This window comes from Theropithecus gelada, chromosome 7a, assembly GCF_003255815.1.
Source record: "Theropithecus gelada isolate Dixy chromosome 7a, Tgel_1.0, whole genome shotgun sequence".
Lineage (NCBI taxonomy): Eukaryota > Metazoa > Chordata > Mammalia > Primates > Cercopithecidae > Theropithecus > Theropithecus gelada.
In genome coordinates, this window is record NC_037674.1 from 55,428,141 (window position 1) to 55,454,996 (window position 26,856).

The 26,856-nt window shown below is 38.5% G+C and overlaps 2 protein-coding genes across 2 annotated transcripts in view; one reads left to right on the forward strand and one right to left on the reverse strand.

Annotated features, from left to right (window-relative positions):
* TMED3 (transmembrane p24 trafficking protein 3) overlaps positions 1-13,117 on the forward strand; it is a 70,413-nt gene extending 57,296 nt beyond the window's left edge. The window contains exon 3 of the mRNA XM_025390054.1: positions 13,002-13,117. Coding sequence (XP_025245839.1) covers positions 13,002-13,052 — 51 coding nt within the window. The 3' untranslated portion in view covers positions 13,053-13,117. The remainder of the gene's footprint in view (positions 1-13,001) is intronic.
* A 6,063-nt stretch (positions 13,118-19,180) lies between these two features.
* Positions 19,181-20,675, reverse strand: LOC112627740 (pre-mRNA-splicing regulator WTAP-like). Its single transcript, XM_025390358.1, has one exon. The coding sequence runs from the start codon at positions 20,458-20,460 to the stop codon at positions 19,948-19,950; it is 513 nt and encodes a 170-aa protein (XP_025246143.1). The 5' UTR covers positions 20,461-20,675; the 3' UTR covers positions 19,181-19,947.
* Between the last annotated feature and the right edge of the window lie 6,181 nt (positions 20,676-26,856).

Sequence of the window (26,856 nt, forward strand, 5' to 3'; positions counted from 1 at the left end):
AGAGCAAGACTCCGTCTCAAAAAAAAAAAAAAAAAGAAAAAGAAAAAGAAAGAAATGCAAATATAGCCTTTTACCTCTCCTTCATCAGACATTTCCTACAAGGCAAGTTCGTCTGACTATGTTCTCTAAGACAGAACTCTCCTTGAGAGTTAACAGTGGATTTATAAACCAAAGCAGCCCACTAGGAAACTCTCACCCACCAGGGGGTTGCCTCGAGGGATAATAGTTGAAAAACATGTCTGCTACTCTCTCTTACCTGGGTAGTTTTCAGCCTAGTCCTGCCCATGAAGATGCCAGCTATCACTAGCTTGACCGCCTGATAGGTAAGGCTCCAAGCTAACACGCAGATTCTCACCTTGCTGGCCTCCTCCCCTGCTTTTTAAAAGTGCCCACTTCCTGTTCCCAAAGCAAAGTGGTATATTTAAAGGTGGGATGCCTGTGCTTCTTCCCCTAAGCTGGCTTTGGAAATAAATCCCTTTATACCAGACCTCGATCTTGTTAATTGGACTCTGCAAGCGGTAAACAACTAACCCGCATTTCAGTTACAATATTAGCCAGAATGGGGCAATGTGAGGTCATTTTTATGGTTTGAACAGTGCTCATGTTTTGTCTGTGCTCACACATAATTATGGAGTAGTCTTGTTTTTGTCTTGGTCCATCATTGGCCCTGAGTAGCCCTGTTTGATGTTGGTGTTCTGTGAAGTGGTTTATGTCTAACAGAACACCAAGGCCCTGCTGTGCCAGGCCAGCTCCTGGCTGTCAGGGGCTGCTTTGTTGTTTCTCAGAAGGAAGGGAGATCCTTTTTTTTCACCTTCTTCATCTGAAGTCACCTCCAGCAAGTGGCAATAACATGTCCCTGCTAGGGCCGCTTCCTGGATTCTGCTCAAGCAGGGCAGTTGCAATAGCAGCAGTAGCTCAAAGCTTGGACTCTGGCTCCAGCAGGAGCAGCCCCTGATGACTGTAGGTTCCAGAACTCCTGCAGCTTCCATAGGAGTGCAGTCCCCTGGCATCCCACAGATTGGGGCAGGCAGGAGTAAGGATTCCATCAGCCCCAGCAATGGGCTCTGGGGAATATCAATTTTCGTTTTGCTTCCCTAGTCACATGGGTTTCACCTCAACCGTCCCCTCTTGCTCCTCCATCACTTCTAACACTCTGAAACACCTAGAGTGGTTTCTGTTTTCCTAACTGGGCACTGATTGATAATTTCTCTTCATAACTAGTTCTGCCATTCAATGTCAAATGTCTATATGTGATTTTATGACCTCTTAAGTGACAGAATTAGGTTATTAATGGGGTAGTTTTTACATGGAGACCATGAAACCCAATGATATACTGCTGGAACCTATGGATATAGTTTTGAGTCTGTGAGTTCTTAAATGGGAAGGAATGTTGGTGTAGTCCTTTGGCTTCTGATGGTTCTGTGAATGAAACAGTCATTCTTTGAGGATCTTCTGCTCATATTGCTTTACTTGGCATGTCTGGCATTTCTCCTTTGTGGTTGATTTCCATTACCTGACTACACAAACAGCTCTGCATTGAGCTTATCTCAGTCACAGGTTGTGTGAAAGGCATTTGTAAAGTCTTCCCAGCCAACTTCTCCAGAGAGGCAGATGAACTGTTACTAATCTGACAGTGATCAAACTGAAAGAATATTCATCTGCCCATGCTTGAAACTGCCTTAAGTTTTGAACTCTAACATACTTAAGAATGTATCTTTTAGTTTACCAAATAGTGTGCCAAGTAGGCCCTACTTCAAGAAAACCAAATGCACAAAGATATGTATTCTTAAAGGAATTGATCAGGCTGCATATTTTGCAATTGAGGTCCCTAAGTAGGTTTAGATGACATGATGTATACCAATGAATTTTATATCCAAATCTTTAAAGATATGACTATATTAAGAAAATCCATATAAAATGTCTTTTGTTGATGAGGGTTGGTGCTGGTGACTTTTTGAGTGACAGTGAGAAGTGATGGAAATGCAGCTTCCTGGGCCCCAGTGTCATAGTCCAACAGATTCTTATTGCCTGCTGCCCTAAAAAAAACCCAAAAAAACAAAAAACCAATGCACTGAAAACAGTAGGTGTTGCAGCAAAGAAAGAGTTTAATAATTGCTCTCCAGCCAAGGGAGGCGAATGGGAGAAATTTCTCAAATCTGCCTCTCCAAGAATTCAGAGGCTAGAGTTTTTAAGGGTACTTTGGTGGGCAGGGGGTTAGGGAACTGAAACCGTCAATTGGCCAGGGATGAAACCACAGGAGTATCTAAACTGTCTTCATGCAGCTGAGTTAGTTCCTGGGAGGGGCATCTCAGGTCCAGGGGCATCTCTTGGTCTGCTGAAATGCCAAATCTGAAAAATATTTCTAAGATCAGTTCTTTAGGTTTTATAATAGTGATGTTATCTATATGAGTAGTTGGGGAAGTTATAAATTTTGCAGCCTCTGGTTGTGTGCCTCTGGGGACAGTAAGCAACTTATAGAAAAGCAAGATAGGCAATGGCAGGTCATTGTTTATGCCTATTCTTTAGCAAAGTTCAAGCCTCTAACATAATTCTACCTTTTCTTGTGAATGTGGCATCAATCTCTGAACAAGAAGGGGGATCAGTTTTCCTTTTCTCAAAGTTTAACTATCAACTAAATTATTCTCATACTTACCTTGGCCTCCATGCTAGAATAAGCAAAAACAAACAAGCAAACAAACGAACAGAAAAACCTTAGCCTGTGACGTTAGAAGCAAGATGGAGTCAGTCATGTTAAGTTTCTCTCATTACTTATAATTCTGTAAAGGCAGTTTCACGAAGATGGGTAGAGAAGTTGTAAAGTAAGTAGAAGGCTTATTGGCCCAGAGGAAATGGTGGAGATAGGCAGGGGTGGATGTCTTTACCAGGGTGGAGAATTTGTAATGTGGGATGATGCAGGCAGAGAGGTTGAAGTACAGGTATGTTGAATTGAATTACTATTATAAGGTCCTCACCTTCTCTGCAGAATTTTCTGTAATCTTCCATACCTGAGACTTGTCCTCTCCTTTCCCTCCCAGTCTTAGTCTGTTCTCACACTGCTAATAAAGACATATCTGAAACTGGGTAATTTACAAAGAAAAGAGGTTTAATTGACTCACAGTTCAGCATGGCTGGGGAGGCCTCAAAGTCATTGCGGGGGGCGAAGGAAGAATGAAGGCACATCTTACATGGTGGCAGGCAAGAGAACACGCACAGGGGAACTTCCTTTTATAAAACCATCAGATCTTGTGAGACTCATTCACTATCAGCAGAACAGCATGGGAAAACCAGCTGCTATGACTCAATTACCTCCCACTGGGTTCCTCCCATGACCCGTAGGGATTATAGGGGCTACAATTCCAGATGGGATTTCAGTGAGGACACAGCCAAACCATATCACTCTCCAACCCTGACTCTACCGTTCAGTTCCTAGCTAGGTAATTAGAATTGAACAGAATCCTTTAGAATTCTCCTTTCTTAACAGTGCCCCTTCTATAGCCATAATGTGTTCCCATCTTTTCAAGTCAAATTTCAGGCAATGTCTGAAAAATGAGCTTTCTCCTTGTTTGTCTGATAGCTGTAAATAACGGATCCACAATTTTTTGATTTATCTGTATGGGATTCTCCAGAGCCTAGCTCACTGCTAGCCTAGACTGATCAAATGAGTAGAGATAGAAGAGAATGCAGCCCTTGTGTTTCTGGTTTTAGCAGATTCTGTTTTATTTTTATACCTGCAAACAAGTTTGCACTAGTTATTCTCTTGCCATGCAATGAATTGGTGTTTTATAAACACCACTAATCATGGAGATAAGACCAGTCATAGGCTGTTATCTCTTTTATTCATAGAAACTTCTTGGTAAGGGATAGAAAGGGCTGCATTTTCAACAGGATTATGCTAGTCTGGGAACTTTGTCAAGAATCTTCCATCAAGGCATCTTAAATCTTTTTGGTCTCCCTCTTGGGCTATTTTCTTTGGCTGTTCAATTGTCTTCAACTGCAAAAGGTTATAAATATGTTTTAATGTGAGCAAGCCCATCCTTCAGTGAATTTCCCGCCCCTCCCCACAGTAGTTTATCATCTATCCCTTTCATTCCTGCAAATGAACAGAAGATTAAGTACTGGTATGAGGACAAACTCAGCATACAAAGCAAGAGTGGACAGCCTCTCTGAGTTGCTGTGGCTTTGGGTTTCATGGTCTATATAGTTGGGTTTGTGTTGATGCAAAAGAGTCAAACCCTGTAAGCTATTTGAAGGGATTTATTCTGTGCCAAATATGAGTGACCAAGGACTGAGGCACAGTCTTAAGAGGTCCTGAGAACATGCACGCCAGGTAATTGGGTTACAGCTTGGTTTTATACAGGGGCAGCATAAGACATCAATCAATACATGTAAGGTGTACGTTGGTTTGGTCTGGAAAGGCAGGACAACTCAAAGCAGGGGCTTACAGGTCATAGGTGGATTCAAAGATGTCTTGTTTGGCAATTGGTTGAAAGGGTTATGGTCTGCCTGAAGAGCTGAAGCCCACAGAAATAAATGTTTGTAGTTAAGATAAGGGAGGTTGTAGAAGCCAAGGTTCTTGTTATGATGAAGCCTCCAGGTAGCAAGGTTCAGTAAATGTCTCTTATCAGACTCTAAAAGGTTAAATCTCTTAGTTAAATCTCTCCTGGATCAAGGGGAAAGACCTGGAAAAAGAAGGGGACGTTCTTCAGTAAATTTTCCCCAGTGGCTCTGCAACTTTGCAGGGCCCTTTCAAAATATGTCAAATAAATATATTTTAGGGTAAAATACTTCAGTTTCTTCCAGGGACTGCTATCTGCCATGTGATGCTATGCTAGAGTCAGGTTGGAATTTGGTATCTTATTGCTACAAAGAGACTGTTTTGTCAGTCTTAGGATCACTGTTTTAATGTTAATGCTAGTAAGTTGTGCCTGAATTCCAAAGGGAGGAAAGTATAATGAGGCATGTCAGATGTCCCCTCTTCTTATCATGACCTGAACTAGTTTTTTATGTTTACTTTGGAATGCCCCTGGTGAAGAGGAGTCCATTCAGTCAGTTGGGGGGCTTATAATTTTATTTTTGGTTTACATTTGAGACCTTTCTGCCTGAAGCAAAATGATTTTTTAGGATCTTTTGGGCAGGAAATTGCTTAAACTTTAGGTGGATTCAGTTAAAAATTCCCACGTGAAAAAATGCATAAGACCAAGATGGAAACTGATGAAATGCAGGTACATTCTCTCCCATCCCCAATGTCTCTCTACCAAATGCCTGCCAAATTATCTATCTGATTACAAGGACTTGGGGGGTTAGGGATATTTCTGGATGAAGCATGGTTAATTATAAAGGCCTTCTTGTTAAGGCTAATTTGCAAATGGACCAGGACAAACAGGTGGATCACATTAACTCTGCTTTGGACCATAACTCCTTTTGCAAGTTATCCAGTGGATTGCAGACCCCAAGAAACACAGTCTAGGAGATGCTTCAAATAGACTAGTGTACTTCATTCCTAGAGTGAGCTTTTTCTCTGATTCCCTATCCTGGGTTGCTGAGCAGGGCAATCAGGCAGATGCATGAAGGTCTTTTTCTCCTCCCTTAAGACTTCACACCAAAGCCACCCTTAAATTGCTAATCTTTTGTCTTCGTAATGCTAGACACACTCGTAGTTTCTCATGACCTTCAGAATTCCATAGAGTCTTGCAAAAATGTTTCATTCCCAAAGCCTCAAAAGGTTCATATAAAGGGCCCTTATTAGCAGCATCCCTCTGGCCCTTTGATCATGCCAGGTGCAGCTTCCCAGTTCTCTGATGCTGGGCCTTGACCAGGAAGGAGGAGAGGGTCTGTCTGTCCCATGCTCCTCAAGTCACCAATTAGCACAATGTCCGATCTCTGCTTGGTCTCCTTCTGTCTGGATAACAACTGACATTCCTTGTGTTTACCCATCTCTTTCTTGGTTACCCTCAGGGACATCCTCTGTGATGGTTGGGAAAAGAGAGTATTGTGTGGGGCCAAATTCCACTGTCATCAGGAGAGCTTAGAGTTTGTATTAATCCATTCTTACATTGCTATAAAGAAATACCTGAGTCTGAGTAATTTATAAGAAAATAGGTTTAATTGGCTCATGGTTCTGCAGGCTATAGAGTATCTGCTTCTGGGGAGGCCTCAGGAAGTTCCTACTCATGGTGGAAGGCAAAGCAGGAGCAGGGATATCACATGGCAAAAGCAGAGGCAAGAGAGAGAGGGAGGAGGTGCCACATACTTTTAAATGACCAGATCTTGCAGGAACTCCTTACTAGCATAAGGACTGTACCAAGAGGATGGTGCTAAATGATTCATAAGAACTCCATCCCCATGAGCCAATCACCTCCCAGCAGGCCCCACCTCCACCACTTGGGATTAGATTTCAACATGCGATTTGGGCAGGGACACACATCCAAACTATTCAGGGTGCATGATTTTATGTGACATCAGAAGCCTTTCAGAGAAGGAAGGTGAGTGTTGATGGTCAGACATGTTGCCCTCTCATCCTCTGTATCCAAGGTGAAGGGCAAAAACATGGCAGCCCTATGCAACATAGGTTAGAGTTGGGATTATTTAACCTAACAATTTACTCTTCTACTATACCTCCTTTGCTTATCACTTCCAAGTTAGGAGACGTGCTGTCTCAAAACTTACTTCCTCTATTCAAGAGAAAGTTTTCTTTAACTTAAAGTATAACACTGTAATTTTTATAAACCATGCTATGAAGATCAGAGCCCTCTGTTTGATAGCTTTTGGCATTCTTGGGTAACTTAAATAAGAAGAGTAGAGACAGATGCTCTTAGAGATAGATATTATTGGTCATTTTGCATATTGTATTTTAGTAGAGTTATGCAATGTCAGAAGATTTTCCAAACTCCAGAATTACAAAAACAACCCCAGTCCCACCCCACTTATTTTCCACTTTAATCCCATAACTACTCATCGCTTTGTGTGGAGATGGTGGAGAGAATTTATGGGGAAGTGTTAGTTTGTCAGGGCTGCTTACAGAGTGTGTTACCCAGAACAGAACACACTGCTGCAATGGTTATTTGACTATGTCAGATAGATGAAAAGCAACCCCTCCTCTGTTCTGGAACCTAGGCTTTCATTAATGTCTCTAAAATAGCACTAACCTTTTGGTAGTCTCACTGAATTGTTGACATTGGGTTACTATCCATCATAACCTCAAAATACCTTTTGTTTAGCATTTTTATTGTTGGCGTTTGTTTTATTGTTTTTTAGTTGGTGCTCAGAGTTTGTTCCCCCTTCCTGGAATCATCTAGCTGGTCTAGACTTGGGTCTGTTTTAGAGTTTTTGCAGAGCTCCAAGACTTCCTTTCAAATAGCCTCAGGTAACAAGGCCAGTTCAAGTATGCGATGCGCTCAGTGGCTCCCTCAATCAGTGGGACGGGGGTTCAAGGCTGTGACTACTTACTGGTAGGTCTTCATGAAGCTGAGAAAACCTGGAATTAGCTGTTGGCATTGCCACTTTGGGAAGAACTAGAGGGATACCAGGGAGCAGTGATTACAGGTATTACAGGTATCATAAAAAAGTACAGAATGTATAAATGAACAAGACCACTCTTTCATTTGCAATTTTAAGTTGAGCCATTTTCTTGCTCACATGGGCCTATTTTCTTTTCAACAATGGGCCTACTTTCTAGGGTGAGGTGGATATGCCATCCTAGGTATTCAAAATAGCAGACTCCCAGTGGAGTGTGTGTGTGTGTGTGTGTGTGAGAGAGAAAGAGAGAGAATGTAGGGAGGAATTTTTGAGTGTATGTGTGGGGAGGGAGTTTTGAGTATAGGTGTGTCTTATTTTTATACTTTTACAGTCTCTAATACAGTGTCTGGAGTATGGAGAGTAGTCCATAAATGCACATGCTGTGAATGATTATAAAGATGTCTCTAACTTCAGATACAGATCTGTCACTTGCCAATTCATGCTTTAATAACTTTTAAAAATATCTACTATAATGCACAGATTTTTAGTCTTAAACATTTTTAAAGAAGTAGTGAAGGACTCTGGTAGCAACTTAAGGCAAACTATCATCTTTAAAAATTGTATATGAACAAATTGTTCCATAATGTTAAAAAGTTTTATATCATCCTTTTATTTGCTTGAATTTATTTTGCCACATCCCTTCCAATACATAATTTTAGCTTATATTATAATACATTTTAATATTTATTGATCATGCCATCAAAATTCCCTATATCAAAATTACGAATGGAAATTGAAATTAAACTTTTAAACAATTTCCTATGACCATAAGGCTCTAAGTGTTAAAAATTCTTCTGGATTGAATTATTAATATAATTCATTACTAGCATATATTTATTAAAAGCAACAGAGATGTATTATAAATATTGGTAAGTCATTATTGAGTATTGTGTTATTTAAGGTAGGGATGGCTGTTTAAACAAATCCCCAATTCCAGTGGCCTAACACAATGGAAGTTTATCTCTGTCCCATTTTCCAGTCTTAGGTGGATGTTCTAGTTGGCATGTGGCTCTCTGTCCAGTGATTCAGAGACTCAAGCTTCTTTTGATTTTTGGCTTCTCCATCCTTGAGCGCCTTGTCATCTTAGCAGAATCCATCTGGAGAAGGAAGAGGATTGTATAGGGAAGACCTTCTTAAAAGCCTTGGCCTGGAAGTTCCACCCACTGTGACTGCTTACTTTCTATGGGTGAGAAGTAGTCACATGACCATATGACATGCCTGAGGTCACTGGGTGAACACCTGCTTTTCAGGGAGGACTTTCTATTATAGGATGAGGCATGGGAGCTCACAGGTGGGCAGGCAGCTAACTACAACATAAAAGAGGAAGGTTGTTGTAAATACATTCTTTTAATGAGATGGATGCTTGTAAAAACATTATTATATTCCATTGATTAATTTTACTTATTGCCAAAATATAACATGATTTAGCATCTATTCTATTTTTTTCATTTTTATAGATACAAATACTGAGAAAACTTGTTCTCAGAAAGATGGAGGTGGGAATAGAAATTATGTTTTAGAACTGTGACTCAATTCTTGGAACTTCTTCTAAGTAATATGTCAAAAGTGATATACTTATCTATCAATATCAGCTTATGACCCAATTAGGTCTTTCTGCAATGTTGTTGAAATCAAATAGTTGGAAAACACCTTATTTTCAAATGATGTTGCCCATTCATAAAGTGATTTCTTATTTATATTCCTGGAACATATAACCAAAAAAATCTTTACCAATATGCATTAAGTGACTATTAATTACACTGTTGCCCCTTTATTCACAGGCACCATATTTAATCAATAGCGTGGGGAAAATGGAAATTTTACTTTCAGTATGCCTTTGTCAATCCAATATTATTTTTATCAAATGTCTTAATTGTCTTGCCTGCTTTATAAATAATTTTTATTACGATTGAAATCTTAGAAATGCAGATTTAGCTTATTCAGTTGATGGAAAATATCATCCACATAACCTGATGAGCAAAGCCAATTTCTTGTTGGCAAACTATTCAGTCACATTAGGTTTACTTTTTTTATTTAATAAAACTGGAAAGGATTGACTTTATTTTTCAATATGTGTTTCAAAAATAGTATTTTCAAAAGAACAACTAAAGAATAACTTAAAAGCACATCTCGTAAGATATATTACTAACAGCAATCAATAATGAAGTGAAACATATCTAATAACTACTCTAATATTATTGCAATGTAAAATGTGGCTAAAATTTGTTATTTAAGAAGCTAGGTATATGAGGCATATATTTGAAAAATGTGTATGTATTTGTGTATTAAACAGTGGTGGCTAGCTTTTTGAAATAATTAACAATTAAATAAGAATCAGGTATAAAATCAGAAATTATTAATCACATTAGATATACTGATCAAGCTTTCCTTATGTATTTAATGAAACTGTATAAATGAATCAATCTGACAGCTAGTATATAATTTTGTTTTTTGTTAAAAAGAGATAGAAAAATATTAAACATTTTATAAGCTGAAATAAGGTAATGACAGAGTAATTGGAATAAATATTTCATAATATGATGTGTTAAAACAGATTTTAACTAAATTATTGAATGAAATGCATGAAATCTGAAAGATCACAAAAGGCTTTTTTTCTGCAGGAATGAGTCAGTGTATACTGGAGAATCCTGGTAGCTCAGAAAACATTCTAATCATGCTTAAAAGTATCAGCATCACTAAGCTGTGCAGGTCCTTGGTATAAATGTCTTTAAAGGAATCACTTAAATATCGAGGGAGGGGTCGGATCATGAGGTCAGGAGTTCCAGACCAGCCTGACCAACATGGTGAAACCCTGTCTGTACTAAAAATACAAAAATTAGGCGGGTGTGGTGGCATGCACCTGTAATCCCAGCTACTCGGGAGGCTGAGGCAGGAGAATTGCTTGAACCCAGGAGGCAGAGATTGCAGTGAGTCGAGATTGTGCCATTGTACTCCATTGTGGGTGACAGAGCGAGACTCTGTCTCAAAAAAAATACATATATATGTGTATATATATGTGTGTGTATATATGTATATATATGTATAAAAATACATATATATGTGTGCACATATATATATATATATAGAGAGAGAGAGGGAGGGTACATTTTCTGGGGCTCATTTTTACGTTTTCAGAGGACTCTCCCTCAAGAGTGCTGCTCTACTTGGCAATATTTGGGGGATGGAAGAGGTGAAACCCTTCATTGCTTTACTCTACAATATATCCAAATTCAGAACACTCTAGCACAGGCCAACATAAGTTCCGATGTCTCACTTATCCTAACAGAAATATCTCCCAGACCTGCAGAAAGAGACAAATCCTAGACAAGCCTATGATGCTTTGATTAATCACTAATAGAGTTGTCCTTGAAGACAGTATTTCAAATTGTCCCTTTGGCATCCTGAAGTTTTTTTTTTTGTTGTTGTTGTTGTTGTTTTGTTTAAAGCTCAGGGCAATGCACAATAGTAAGATTCAGGATGGATAAGGATGTGCCTTTCTTTTTTGTCCAAAAAGGCCATTGTAAAAGAGAAGATGGGAAAGGAGACTGTATCTGATCATTCCAATCTGTTCTCAGGAAGATTTTAAGAATGGCAGTCAAGGCACCTCGACACTGATTCCCTTCCAAGTCTCTGTGCAAGGGGTATTCTTGTAAAGTCTTAGCTTTTTAGTGCAATTTGATGCTCACTGGTGTAGAGTCCCATGCAAGGCTATTCCCACCACCAGGTGGCAGCATCCTCTAGTTGTTGGTGGGCTCTAAGGCAGGAAAGAAACCCAGTTAAGCTGTAACCTTAACAGCCTTGAACAAATGAACCTGAGCCAAGGCAGAGTGCACACAGACCCCATGAACCAAAGGAGACAAACCCTCAACAGACAGAAGCTAAGGTGAATGTCTCTTAGTCTCTTTTTCTGCTCACTTCAGCATGAACAGTTTGAGAGATGCACACTTAGCAAAACAGGACGAAGGTTAAAAGGTCCTCTGGAGCAATAAGGAGGTAGCAGGTGATCTGTAGTGAAACTCCTAATTGTTCCTCTGAACCATTAGCACTTTTGGGTAACTTTTGTCTAGAACAAGTACTAAATGTCACCGAGGTTTGTTCCCCTGCCCAAAGGTGCCCAGGCTGAGAGGGCAGGTTTAACCTGGTATCTCATCAGAATAGGGACAAAAGAAGACAAGTCATGTTGCAGCCACTCTCACCTGACTTGGTCTTATTAGAGCTACCTGCTGTCCCCTGGGGTGATAAACAGTTGCATTTGCCTGATTATTTCGCTGGTTTAAAAGGCTGTGTGTCATGTGATTGCAAAGTCAGCTCAGACTGTTGACTTACCAGTGTCAGAGCTGCCCTTCCTGTCTTCAAAGCACCTTCCTTCTTTCTTCCAGAGCCCACTGGGGTCTTGATGCTGTCAGAAGTATCCATATGGACTTAAAAATAATGCATCACAGCCTAGAGGTGACCAGCTCTATCACTAACAAAGGAGCAATTTAAGCTTTGGGGCCCTAGTTTCCCCATTAGTAAAATCATGTGCGTTGTGTACAAAGTAGCTGCTTGAGAGGGGCTTCATTACTCAACAGGGCTTAGATTTTTCTGGACTTTGCAGGAAGGAATCTCTGCCCTTCTAGGTTTTGTGCTCTGCAGCTATGGGCATGAAAATCACCCCATCCTCTTGGCAGTCCTCAGCAACATGAATGGCAGGCCTGCCCTAGGAAGAGATAGACATCAAGGCCACAATGCAAGCCATGCGCAGGTCATGGGTTCATGGTACTGTTGAGTTTTGACTCCTTACTCAGGAACTGAGCTGGAATGAACAGCTTAGCAGGCATTGTTCCTGGAAGGAACTTCTTTCTAGAGAGGCTATAAGCTGGCTGGACCCCCAGACTCTCCTCTGTGATCTGCCTTACTGAAAAACAAAATAGTTGTGACTAGCCCTACCTTCTCTTGGCTGACAGTAGTACCTGCTTGGAGCTGCCACTTGCTGATACCCACACCAGCCCAGTGCCAGAATGCATAGCTAAAGTGCTGTTGCAAGGGGAGAGGTCATTCTTGCAGTGATGCCTGACCTGCACCGGCAGCACCTATCCCACAGTGGCCTGCTGGCCTTCCCCAGGCTGCCAGAAGTTGTGTTTGCCCTTCACAATTCTTCTGGGTGCTCAGCTCCTTTGGCTTAGAAGTTCACTACCTCTACCCCCATCAGCTCCTGGCTGGAAACCTTAATCCCTTTCTCTATGTCCTCCACTTCACTCTGAACTTCTACCAGCATGGCTAGTGGATATTTCAGCCACCTATCCTTCCTGCCACTCCTCATCCTGAATTTCGATCAGATTATCTACTTATGAAGTAGTGTTTTCAGATATAGGGGAAGGGAAGCTTCTTTTATATTATCTTTCATGGGTATCTCATACTAATGTTCTTTCCAAAACAATATAGTCTTTATTCCCACTGACGAAGTCAATTACAAGGGCCTAAACACGATTTATTTCCTTTCCAAGTGTCCCAATGCCTCATCAACACCACTGCCACCACTAAGTGTTCCAGTGTGATCACCATCTGGGATCTACCTCTTCCAACTGCTTGTTTACCTCCTGTGCATGCTCCGTGGGACATGAAGGCGGGGCTTTACCAGGGACCCACCCCCTTCCGCCCAGGACTCTGCCTCTGGCTGCCATTCAAGGCCGCAGGGCTTGGGCCCCACCCCGCTCCTAGATTGGAGCAGGCACTGGGAGAGGAGCAGGCCGGGCAGTGGGAGCAGACATCCCCGAGTCTGCAGGAACAGGGGGGGCTTTCTGGTCCCCGAGGATGTAGGCTGCAGAGATGCCCAGGCCCTGCACCTGGGAAAGCGGCTGCAGCTGCACCTGGGGAGTTCCCATCCCACCCACTTGGAAGGAGAAGGACTCCTGCTTGTCTCTGACTCCTGCCTGCTCCCTGGAGCAGAAGGCCCAGGTCTTCAGTCTCCGGTTGGGTGCCTGCAGCTGCACCCAAGAGGGCAGATCCTGCCTGTTCCTGGCCACCTCCAAGAGCACAGGTAGGTTCAGATCCACAGCCACAGTTTGGGCAGAGGTCCATTCTGCTCCCTAGAGCAGGAGGCCTGGGTCTGCAGCCACACTTCGGGTAGCTGCAGTGGCACCTGGGGAGCTCCACCCCCAACTCAGAAGGGGCGGAGCTCCCACGGGCTTCATGGAGTGTGCAGTGCCAGCCGTAGCCGGCGTGATGGTATCAACCTCTGCCATCATTAGGTACTATTTATTATCTTGATTTTACAAATGATAAAACAACTGTTGGATTTCAGCCCAGGTCCACCGGAATCCACAGTCTTCATTTAACCCCCATGTTCTACAACACTAGACTAGGGGAGAAATTTGCACAGAAAGTAGTATGCATAATGGAGACTGGGAATCAGAGAAAGCAGATAGAGAAAACAGTCTTAAAGGACTGAATGAATTACAGATAACCTGTATTTTCCAAGGGCTGGGGGCTGGAGGGAGGAGCAATTAGGTTTTAACGGGTTCAGAGTTTCAGTTTTGCAAGATGAAAAAGTTCTGGAGATCTATTGTCTAACAATGTGAATACACTTAATACCACTTAAAAATGGTTGTGAGGGTAAATTTAATGTTGTGTGCTTTTGACCATAATAAACAAAACAAAATACCTTGTATTCACTCTCTGCAGGTGAGGGGCCACTTTTCAGAGGCACTCTCCCCATCTCTACCTCACTAGGGCTTTGCAGCAAAAAGTTTGTCTGATCACTTCATGTTATTATATGCTACATTGTTCCTCATTGAGTATGTGCTGCTGCTTCTTTGACTATATGTCCTCCTGCTTGGAGGTTTGGCTTTTTCATTCTCTAAAAGGGGTATTTTGATGAACAACAATTTTTTAATTTTTTTTTTTTTATTTTAATGATGAAGTCTCACTCTGTTGCCCAGGTTGGAGTGCAGTGGCGCGATCTCGGCTCACTGCAACCTCCACCTCCCAGGTTCAAGCAATTCTCTGCCTCAGCTGCCTGAGTAACGGGGATTACAGGTGTGGGCCACCATGCCTGGCTATTTATTTTTTTTTTTTTGTATTTTTAGTAGAGACAGGTTTTCACCGTGTTGGCCAGGCTGGTCTTCAACTGTTGACCTAATGATCCACCCATCTCAGCCTCCCAAAGTGCTGGATTACAGGCGTGAGCCACCGCGCCCAGCCTTTAAATTTTAATGTAATATAATTTATCAGTCTTTTTTGGTTTATGACTAATACTTTTCTTTTTTTTTTTTTTTTTTGAGACAAGGTCTCACTCTGTCACCCAGGCTGGAGTGCAGTGGCACCCAGGCTCACTGTAACCTTGAATACTGGGCTCAAGCGATTCTCATGCCACAGCCCCCTGAGTAGCTGAGATGACAGTTGCATGCCACCATGCCTGGCTAATTATGGCTTCTACAAAATGCCAAACATTCTCTGCCCCCAAATTAGGAAGAAAGTCTCTTGCATTTCAACTAAAAGCTTTACAATTTTGCCTTTTATATTTAAGTCTATAATCCACCTGGATTGTTTTTAGTATTTTAGAAAGTAAGGGTCCAATTTTATTTGATATTTCCATATGACTATCCAATTATTTCAGTTTCTTATTGAAAAGATTATATTTCCCCCTCTACTTTGCAATGTTATCTTTGTCATGAATCAAATATCTACATATGTGTGAATCTGTTTCTAGGCTCTTTATTTCCATTCATTAGCCTATTTGTCAATCCCTGTGCAAATACCACAGTGACTTGATAATTGAACTTTTATAAGTGTTGACATTTTGGTGGGACAAGTCCTCCCACTTTGTCATTTTCATGGATGTCTTGGCTATTCTTAGCTGTTTGCATTTCCATGAAAATGCTAGAAACAACTAGTGAAATTAAAATACACACACACACACACACACACAATTAATATAACCCTGTTCAGATTTTCCCTGGGATTACATTTAATCCATAGGTTGATTCGGGGAGAAATGACATCTTTGCAAGACAGTTTTCCAATCCATTCCTTTCCATTTACCTGAGTCTTCCTTCGGTTTCTCTCCATAAAGTTTTATATGTCTGTTCATGTGAGTTTTATACATCTCTTATTATCTCGATTCCTACATACTTGATACTTCTTGATGCTATTGTAAGTAGAATTTTTAAAATTTTTATTTTCTGTTTGTTGCTGGCATATAGAAGTAAAATTGATTTTGTTTTCTGACAATTTTGCTAATCTTTCTTAATTGTTAAAATTATTAAAATTATTTTTTAATGATTCACCTATAGTACTTCTGGGCAGTCTATGAGCACAATCATAATATCTGAAAATACAGAAATTTTTTTCCATTCCAATCTTTATATATTTTATTTCTTATTTTACCATTTTAACTGGCATGACACCCAGTAAAGTGGTGATAGTGAGTGACTATTCTTCTTTTTCCCAATCTCAGAGGGAAAAACCTTCAGTATTTTACCATTAATTATGATGTTTTTGGTAGCCTTTTCTTTCTTTTTTCTCTATTTCTTTAGACAATAGGGAAGTAATAAAAGGGAAGTCCCCTTTTACACCAAGTATACTAAGAGCGTATTTTTAACCATTAATGAATGGTGAATTTTATAAAACATTTTATTCTATTTTTTGAGATGATTATATTTTCATGATTTTCATGCTATTTATTATTTATTTTTTTTGACGGGGTCTTGCTTTGTCGCCCAGGCTGGAGTGCAGTGGCGCCATCACAGCTCTCTGTAGCCTTGACTGTCAGCCTCTCCAGTAGCTGGCACTACAGGCACACACCACCATGCCTGGTTAATTTTTTGTACTTTTTGTAGAGACACAGTTTCACCATGTTGCCCAGGCTGGTCTTGAATTTCTGAGCTCAAGCCATCTGTTCACCTCTGAATCCTAAAGTGCTGGGGTTACAGGTATGAGTCACTGCAGCTGGCAGAATTATGTTGATTTTATATTGAATCCCATTTGGTCATGAAGTTTATCCTTTTTACATGCTGAATTTTGCTTGTGAATATTATGTACATGATTTTGCTACTATATTTAGGAGTTTAATAGTACTTTTCCTTTCACATATAGTTGTTATTTTTTATATCAATTTATTGGCATAAATATTTCAAAACAATCATCCTATTATTATAGTAGATACAGTGGTGGTGATGTCTAGTTTTTCATTCCTGATATTGTCTATTTGTAGTTTCTCTTGGTTTTGCTAGATCCTTCTTGCCTGAATTTTATTAATGTTATTAAACAAATTTTTGACTTTGTTTACTCTTTTTTTGCAGTATTTATTTATTTTACTTTTGGGGGGCTTAATTAGCCCATTTTTTTTTACAGCCTTTCTTCTTGTGTGTGTGTGTGTGTATGTGCATGTGTGTAGCTATCATTTTTTTCCCCAAGTGCTGCTTTAGTATATTACCAAAGTTTTTCTATATATTGATTTCCTTATACTTTGGTTGAAATATTTAATTTAATTAGAGTTAACACTATGATTTCTTCTTTGATCTGTGGCTTAGTTGGTAATGCATTTTATAATTTTCAAAATATGATTATTTTTCTAGTTATTTTAAAAATCTGGTTTTTTATCTTGCCTGATTGCATTGTGGCAATAGACAATATTCTATATGATTTCACCCTTTTGAAATATTGTTATTTTCTTAATGGCCCATTAGATGGTCAATTTTCATAAAAGTTCTATGTATGTTTTGAGAAAATATGTATTCTTTAATTACTGGGTGCCATGTTGTTCATTACTGCAAATTGTTAATTGTGTTATTTCAACATCTGTGTCCTTACCAAGTTTTTGTTATTAATTATAGTTTTAAAATATTTCCAGCTATGATTGTGGATACATGTATTTTTCTCTGGAGGCTTGTTACTTTTGCTTTAAGTATTTTCAAGGTCGTTTTATTAGATGCATTTAAGATTATTATTATATTTTCATATTGAATTGGACCCTTTATCATTAAGGAATGATTCTTTTTTCTTTATAGTAAAGTAGACTTTTGGAGTTAAAATCGATTTTTCTTAAATTAAAATAGCAAAACAAACTTCCTTTTGGTCAGTATGCGTGATACATCTTTTTATATTTTTTTACTTTCCACTTTTCTATATTTCTATTCTTACGTGTCTCCTTGGGGCAGCATTAAGTTGTGTGTTGTCTTTTTACAATTTTTGATTATTCATTTATTTATTTTTATTTCAATAGCTTTAGGGGTACAAGTGGTTTTTGGTTACATGGATTAATTATATGGTGGTAAAGGCTGAGATTTTAGTGCACCTGTCACCTGAGTAGTGTACATTGTACCCAATAGGTAGTTTTTCATCCCTTACCCCCTCTAACCCTACCCCACTTCTGAGTCTCCAATGTCCATTATACCACTCTGTATGTCTTTGCATACTCATAGCTTAGCAGTTATAAGTGAGAACATATGGTATTTGGTGTTCCATTTCCAAGTTACTTCACTTAGAATAATGGCCCCTAGCTCCATCCAAGTTGCTGCAAAAGCCATTGTTTTATTCTTTTTTATGGCTGTGTAGTACTCCATGATACAGATATACCACATTTTCTTTATCATCCACTCATTGGTTGATGGGCACTTAAATTGCTTTCATATATTTGCAATTGACTTTTTTTTTTCTTTGAGTAGATGCCCAGCAGTGGGATTGTTGGATTGAATAGTAGATCTACTTTTCGTTATTTGAGAAATCTCCATACTGTTTTCCATATAAGTTGCACTAATTTACATTCCCATCACCAGTGTATAAGCATTCCCTTTTCACCACATCCATGCCAACATCTTTTGTTTTTGGACTAATAATGGCCATTCTGGCTGAGGTAGGTAGTATCTCATTGTGGTTTTAATTTGCATTTCTCTGATGATTAGTGATGCTGAACATTTTTTCATGTTCATTGGCCATTTGTATGACTTTTTTTGAGAAATGTCTATTTATGTCATTCACCCACTTTTTAATGAAATGATTTGCTTTTTCTTGCTGATTTGTTTGAGTTCCTTGTACATTCTGGATATATTTTCTCCTATTCTGTGGGCCATTCTGTTTACTCTGATAATTATTTCTTTTGCTCTGCAGAGCATTTTAGTTTAATTAAGTCCCATTTATTTATTTTTGTTTTTGTCACATTTGCTTTTGAGGTCTTAGTCATGAATTCTTTGCCTAGGTCAATGTCCGGAAGAGTTTTTCCTAGGTTATCTTCTAGAATGTTTATGATTTCAGGTCTTAGGTTTAAGTCTTTAATCCTTGTTGATTTGATTTTTGTACACAGGAGAGAAAGAAATCCAGTTTCATTCTTCTACATGCAGCTATCCAGTTTTCCCAGCACCATTTATTAAACTTTCTTCAATTATGTTTTTGTACGCTTTGTTGAAGATCAGTTGGTTCTAAGTATTTGGCTTCATTTCTGAGTTCTCTATTCTGTTCCATTGGTCTATGTGCCTACTTTTATACCAGGATCATGCTGTTTTGGTTACTATAGCCTTGTAATAGGATTTGAAGTCAGGTAATGTGAAGCCTCCAGATGTGTTTTTGACTTAGGGTCGGTTTGGCTATTTGGGCTCTTTTTTGGTTCCATATGAATTTTAAGATTTTTTTTTCTAATTCTGTGAAAAATGATGTGGGTATTTTGATAGGAATTTTTTTTTTTTTTTTATTTCAAGGCACATTTAATTTAATATCAAGAGTGCAATACAAAAGGCCCAAATACAATGAAGGAACACATTCCCCCATTAACACCAACGACAATGCTCTTTTAAACATGTGCCTGTTGAATGGAATGGGGATTTCATAAAATTCACTAAAAAAATAATGCAGTGAATCTCATCACAGCTAATATCCTTATACAATCTAGTTGTGAAATGAATGTTTATAATGCTTCAAACAGTTTCAACCTGAAGTTTGATACCACACCTTCACGTTTGTACAGTCCTCAGTAAGATAATCTACAGTTTTGCAACCATTCAAAGAACAAACCATTGAATAAAACCACATTGATTAAGGCTCAAGCAAGTAATATAGAGCCCCAAACTAAATGGTTAAATATATGCGCTACTTGTACGGACATCTATTATTTGATTCTCTCGTGACTATTAAAAGTTGGTTCTCAGCAAATAAACCCTTTAAAGGCAAAATTCACCTTATTTGAGTTTTGACCCAGAAGTTCAACAACAATCATGAAGTCCACAGTCTTATTGGCAAAACTGATACACAGTGTCTCTAAGTCACTATGCTCAAGGTTAAGAGCGATGCATATTCCATTTTTACATTTTACTGGAATTTTACATGTTCAATTCATGATTTAAAATCTCTAGGTTTTCATTCCTTCAAACTGTCTGAAGACACAGTGTGCCACAGACTTAAGACTTCTGTTTCTCCCTCTATTTTCTTCAAACAGAAACATTTCTCAAGTGTCTACATGTTCTAGAAGGGGAATTTTTCGGAGGTGGCCACTTCTTCGGAATAGTCCGACGCCATCAGGCCTCTATCAGGCGTAAACTTCCAGGCACTCAGTTCATTTTGGGCTTGTTCCAGTTTGTCTTTAGTCTGTTCCAGTTCACCTTTCATTTTTAGGAAAAACAAGTTGATCGCTGGGTCTACCATTGTTGATCTCAGTTGGGCAACGCTCGGCTGCTGGACTTGCTTGAGGTACTGGATTTGAGTAGTACACTCTTGCATCTCTTGTTCCTTGGTTGCTAGTCGCATTACAAGGATGTTTTCCCTGCGTGCAGACTCCTGCTGTTGTTGCTTTAGTTTTTCTTCAGACTCTGTTAGGCTAGTTACATCATTAGAGTTAAGATCTGTGTACTTGCCCTCCAAAGCTTGTACATATGCTTCATATTGTTTCCATCTTAGAATTAACTCATCTCTTGCCATAACTTTGAAGTCTGTTTCACTCAGTCGAACCTTCTTGGGAAGAGGTTCTTCGTTGGTCATCTTGAATCAGAAGAGTCGCCTTTCAGGCGTGGCCGCAGTCACTCGCCCGCCGCCGGGCCCTGCCAGGAGAGGAAAGGTGAAGGGAGGGAGGCCGCCAGCCTAGCCCGATCGGGGCCTCGAGGCGCAATGGAGCAGCTGCTCCCCGGTAATACGCCCCGTCCTTTCCCAGGAGCCTGGCGCGAGCTCCGCGGGCGCCGGAGCTCAGCTAGCGCGGTAAGGGACTTGATAGGAATTACATTGAATCTTTAGATTGCTTTGGGCAGTATGGTCATTTTCGCAATACTGATCCTCAATCCATGAACATAGGATTTATTTCCATTTGTTTGTGTTATCTATGATTTCTTTCAGCAGTGTTTTGCAATTCTTGTGGAGATCTTTCACCTCCTTGGTTAAGTATATTCATAGATTTTAAAATTTTTTTTATTTTGTAGCTATTGTAAAAGGGATTGAGTTCTTGATTTGATTTTCAGCTTGGTCATTTTGATGTGTAGCGGTGCTACTGATTTGTGTACACTGATGTTGTAACCTGAGACTTTACTGAATTAATTTGTCAAATCTTGGAGTTTTTTGGAGGACTCTTTAGGGTTTTCTAGGTATGTAGTCATATCATTGGCAAACAGAGAAAGTTTGACTTCCGCATTTCCAATTTGGATGCCTAGAAATTTTTGTCTTGTCTGATTGCTCTGGCTAGGACTTCCTGGTTGTGTGCTGTTTTAATCCAGACTGATGATTTTGTGTTTTACTTAAACATTTATTTCCTTTATATTTAGTATAAACACTGATATATTTGAGGTTAAATTCATCATTTTGTTTCATGCTTTTTATGTGTCTCGCCTGTTTTATGATTATTTTCTCTTCTTTATTGTCCTCTTTTAGATGATCATTTTTATTATTCAATTTTTATTATTTACTACTTTCAATATTTATGTATTTTTATTTTATTCTTTTTGTGGTTAATCTAAAAATACCAACATGGATCCATAACTGTTGAAGTCCAACATTAACAACAGTGCTGATCTCTTCTCAGACAATGTAAGTCTTGGAATTCTAAAGCAATTTATCCCTTTGAAATTTATTCGTTGTTTTCTTGTCTTTTAACTCTATGTATTTTGAAATCTGACATGATATTACTATTTTTTGAAATAGAATGATTATTTAAATGTGTTAATATCACTTACAATTTCCTTCAGTTCTCATCTGTTGGGCACAAACTTTCAATGTGTTGCCTAATAATGACTTTATTTCACTTTCATTTTTGAAATATATATACATATACACACACACATATATATATATGATAGATTATAAATCTAGGATGACAGTTATTGTCCTTCTCCTTGTGACTATATTGTTCCACTGTTTTTTGGGCTTCCATTGTAAGAAGTCAGCTGCCTACCTAACTTTCGTTCCTTTAAAAGATATTTGTCTTTTATCTTGGCAGATTTTAAGCTATTTTTACTTTTCTTTGGTTTACTATAGCTTCACTATGATATGTTTAGGTATGGATTTCTTTTTATTTATTCATTTTTTGGGAGATTCATTGGGCTTCCTTGAATATGCAGTTGTCTTTTATTAGTTCTGAAAAATCCTTCATCATTAATTCTTCAAATGTTATCTTTGCCCTATTCTCTCTTTTCTCCTTCTGGACTTCCAATTGATGATGTATGTTAGATCTTCTTGTCATATCACCTTTGTCATGAGAACCTCTTCTATTATTTTTATCATATTTTTTTCTCTTCTTCATTATGCTCGATTACTTCTGATCTATCTTCCTATTTCCTACTTCTCCCTTCAGTTTCGTTTACATTACTCTGTTGTTAAAATCAATCATTGAAAAAAATCTGTTTGGAATTTATATTTCCTTTATTTAAAAATGTATTATGTCACTTTTTATTGTTTTTTTTCCCATAGGTTATTGGGGTACAGGTGGTGTTTGTTTACATAAGTTCTTTGGTGGTGATTTGTGAGATTTTGGTGTACTCATTACCAGAGCAGAGCAGTATACACTGCACCCTATTTGTAGTCTTTTATCACTCGCCCTCCTCTCATCATTTCCCCCAAAGCCCCAAAGTCTGTTGTATCATTTGTATGCCTTTGCATCCTCATAGCTTAGTTCCCACATATCAGTGAGAACATACAATGTTTGGTTTTCTATTCCTGAATTACTTCACTTAGACTAATAGTCTCCAATCTCACCCAGGTCACTGCAAATGCCATTAATTCATTCTTTTTTATGGCTGAGTAGTATTCAATTACATATATATATTATATATAGTATTCAATTACGTGTGTGTGTGTATATATGTGTGTGTGTGTGTATGTGTACGTGTGTGTGTGTGTGTGTATATATATATATCACAGTTTCTTTATCCACTCGTTGATTGATGGGCATTTGGGTTGGTTTCATGATTTTGCAATTGCAAATTTTCTGCTATAAATATGCATGTACAAGTATCTTTTTTGTATAATGACTTCTTTCCTCTGGGTGGATACTCAGTAGGATTTCTGGATCAAATGGTAATTCTAGTTTTAGTTCTTTAAGGAATCTTCACCCTGTTTTCCATAGTGGTTGTACGAGTTTACCTTCCTACCAGCAGTGTAAAAGTGTTCCCTGATCACCACATCCACACCAACATATACTGTTTTTTGATGTTTTGATTATGGCCATTCTTGCAGGAATAAGATGGTATTACATTGGGTTTTGATTTGCATTTTCCTGATCATTAGTGATGTTGAGCATTTTTTCATTTGTCAGCCATTTGTATATTTTCTTTTGAGAATTATCTATTCATGTCCTTAGCTCACTTTTTGATGAGATTTTTTTTTTCTTACTGATTTGTTTGAGTTCGGTGTAGATTCTGGATATTAGTCCTTTGTTAGATATATAGACTGTGAAGAATTTCTCCCACTCTGTGGGTTGTCTATTTACTCTGCTGACTATTCCTTTTGCTGTGCAAAAGCTATTTAGTTTAATTAAGTCCCAGCTATTTGTCTTTGTTTTTATTGCACTTGCTTTTGGGTTCTTGGTCATAAAATCCTTGCCTAAGTCAATGTCTGGAAGGGTTTTTCCAATGTTTTCTTCTAGAATTTTTATAGTTTCAGGTCTTAGATTTAAGTCCTTAATCCATCTTGAGTCAATTTTTGTATAAGGTGAGAAGTGAGGATCCAGTTTCATTCTCCTACATATGGCTAGCCAATTATCCCAGCAACATTTGTTGAAAAGGATGTCCTTTCCCCACTTTATGTTTTTGTTTGCTTTGTCAAAGATCAGTTGGCTGTAAGTATTTGGGTTTATTTCTGGGTTCTCTGTTCTGTTCCTTGGCCTGTGTGCCTATTTTTATACCAGTGCCATGTTATTTTGGTGATAATGGCCTTATAGTATAGTTGAAATCAGGTAGTGTGATGCCTCCAGATTTTTTCTTTTTGCTAAGTCTTGCGTTGGCCATGTGGGCTTTTGTTTAGTCCCATATGAAGTTTAGAATTGTGTTCTCTAATTCCATGAAGAATGATGGTGTTGAATTTGTAGATTGTTTTTGGCAGTGTGGTCATTTTCACAATATTGATTCTACCCATCCATGAGCATGGGGTGTGTTTCCATTTTTTTGTGTCATCTATGATATCTTTCAGCAGTGTTTTGTAGTTTTTCTTGTAGAGCTCCTTCGCCTCCTTGGTTAGGTATACTCCTAAGTTTTGTTTTGTTTTGTTTTTGCAGCTATTGTAAAAGGGGTTGAGTTCTTGATTTGATTCTCCACCTGGTTGCTGTTGGTGTATAGAAGAGCTACTGATTTGTGTACATTAGTCTTGTATCCAGAAACTTTTTTGAATTCCTTTGTCCATTCTAGGAACTTTCTGGAGGCGTCTTTAGGGTTTTCGAGGTAAATGATCATATAATCAGCAAACAGTGACAATTTGACTTCCTCTTTACCGATTTGGGTGCCCTTTCTTTCTTTCTTTTATCTGATTGCTCTGGCTAGGACTTCCAGTACTATGTTGAAGAGGAGTGGTGAGAGTGGGCATCCCTGTCTTGTTCTAGTTCTCAGAGGGAATGCTTTCAACTTTTCCCTATTCAGTATTATGTTGGCTGTGGGTTTGTCATAGATGGCTTTTATTACATTGAGGTATATCACTTGTATGCGGATTTTGCTGAGAGTTTTAATCATAAAGCAATGATGGATTTTGTCAAATGCTTTTTTCTGCATCTGTTGAGATGATCATGTGATTTTTGTTTTTAATTCTGTTTATCTGGTGTATCACTTTTATTGACTTGCAGATGTTAACCCATCCCTGCATCCCTGGCATGAAACCCACTTGATCATGGTGGATTATCTTTTTGATATGTTGTTGGATTCATTAGCTAGTATTTTGTTAAGGATTTTAGCATCTGTGTTCATCATCAGTCTGCAGCTATCTTTTTTGGTTATGTCCTTTCCTTGTTTTGGCGTTAGGGTGATGCCGGCTCCATAGAATGAATTAGGAAGGGTTCCCTCTTTCTCTGTGTTGTGGAATAGTGTCAAAAGGATTGGTATCAACACTTCTTTGAATGTCTGGTAGAATTCTGCTATGAATTCATGTGGTTGTGGACTTTTGTTTGTAATTTTTAAGTTACCATTTCAGTCTCACTGCTTGTTATTGGTCTGTTCAGGGTATCTATTTCTTCCTAATTTAAGTTAGGAGGGTTGTATTTGTCTAGGAATTTATCCATCTCTTCTAAGTTTTCTAGTTTATATGTGTAAAGGTGTTCATAGTAGCCTTGAACCATCTTTTATATTTCTGTGGTGTCATTTCTAATGTCTCCCATTTCATTCATTATTGAGGTTGTTTGGATTTTCTCTCTTCTTTTCTTGGTTAATCTTGCTAACGGTCTATCAATTCTATCTATCTTTTCAAAGAACCAGCTTTTTGTTTCATTTATCTTTTGTATTTTTTTCATTTCAATTTCATTTAGTTCTGGTTATTTCCTTTCTTCTGCTGGATTTGAGTTTGGTTTGTTCTTGTTTCTCTAGCTTCTTGAGGTGTGGATGTCAGAATGTCAGTTTGTGTTCTTTCAGTCTTTTTGATGTAGGTGTTTAGGGCCACAACCTTTCTTCTTACCCACACCTTTGATAGGTCGTGTCATTATTGTTGTTCAGTTTGAAGAATTTTTAAATTTCCATCTTGATTTTGTTTTTGACCCAGTGATCATTCAGGAGCAGGTTATCTGATTTCCATGTATTTGCATAGTTTTGAAGGTTCCTTTTGGAGTTGATTTCCAGTTTTATTCCACTGTGGTCCAAGAGTGTGCTTGACATAATTTCAATTTTCTTAAATTTACTGAGGCTCATTTTGTGGTCTGTCATATGGTCTATCTTGGAGAAAGTTCCATGTGCTGTTGAATAGAATATGTATTCTGTGGTTGTTGAATGAAATGTTCTGCATATATCTGTCAAGCCCATTTGTTCCAGGGTATAGTTTAAATCCATTGTTTCTTTGTTGACTTTCTGTCTTGATGACCTGTCTTGATGACATCTAGTGCTGTCAGTGGAGTATTAAAGCCCTCCACTATTATTGTGTTGCTTTCTATCTCATTTCTTGGGTCTATTTGTAATTGTTTTATAAATTTGGGAGATCCAGTGTTTGGTGCATATATGTTTAGGATTGTGATATTTCCTGTTGGACAAGGCTTTTTACCATTATATAATGTCCCTCCTTGTCTTTTTTAACTGCTGTTGCTTTAAGGTTTGTTTTGTCTGATGTAAGAATTGCTACCTCTGCTTACTTTTGGTGTCCATTTGCATGAAATGCCTTTTTCCACCCCTTTAGTTTAAGTTTATGTGTGTCCTTATGTGTTAGGTGAGTCTCTTGAAGGCAGCAGATGGTTGGTGAGTTCTTACCCATTCTGCAGTTCTGTATCTTTTAATTGGAGCATTTAGACCATTTACATGCAATGTTATTATTGAGATGTGAGGTACCATTCCACTCATCATGCTATTTGTTGCCTGTGTACCTTGCTTTTAGTTAGTTAGTTTGTTTTTGCTTTTTAAATTGTATTTTTGTTTTATAAGTCCTGTGAGATTTATGCTTTAAAGAGGTTCTGTTTTGATGTGTTTCCAGGATTTGTTTCAAGACTTACAGCTCCTTTTAGCAGTTCTTGTAGTGGTGTCCTGGTAGTGGCAAATTCTCTCAGCATTTGTTCATCTGAAAAAGACTGTATCTTTCCTTTATATATGATGCTTAGTTTTGCTGGATACAAAATTCTTGGCAGGTAATTGTTTTGTTTGAGGAGGCTGAGGATAGGGCCCCAGTCCCTTCTAGCTTGTAGGGTTTCTGCTGAGAAATCTGCTGTTACAGGTTTTCCCTTATAGGTTTCCTGGTGCTTTTGTCTCACAGCTCTTAAGATTCTTTCCTTCACCTTAACTT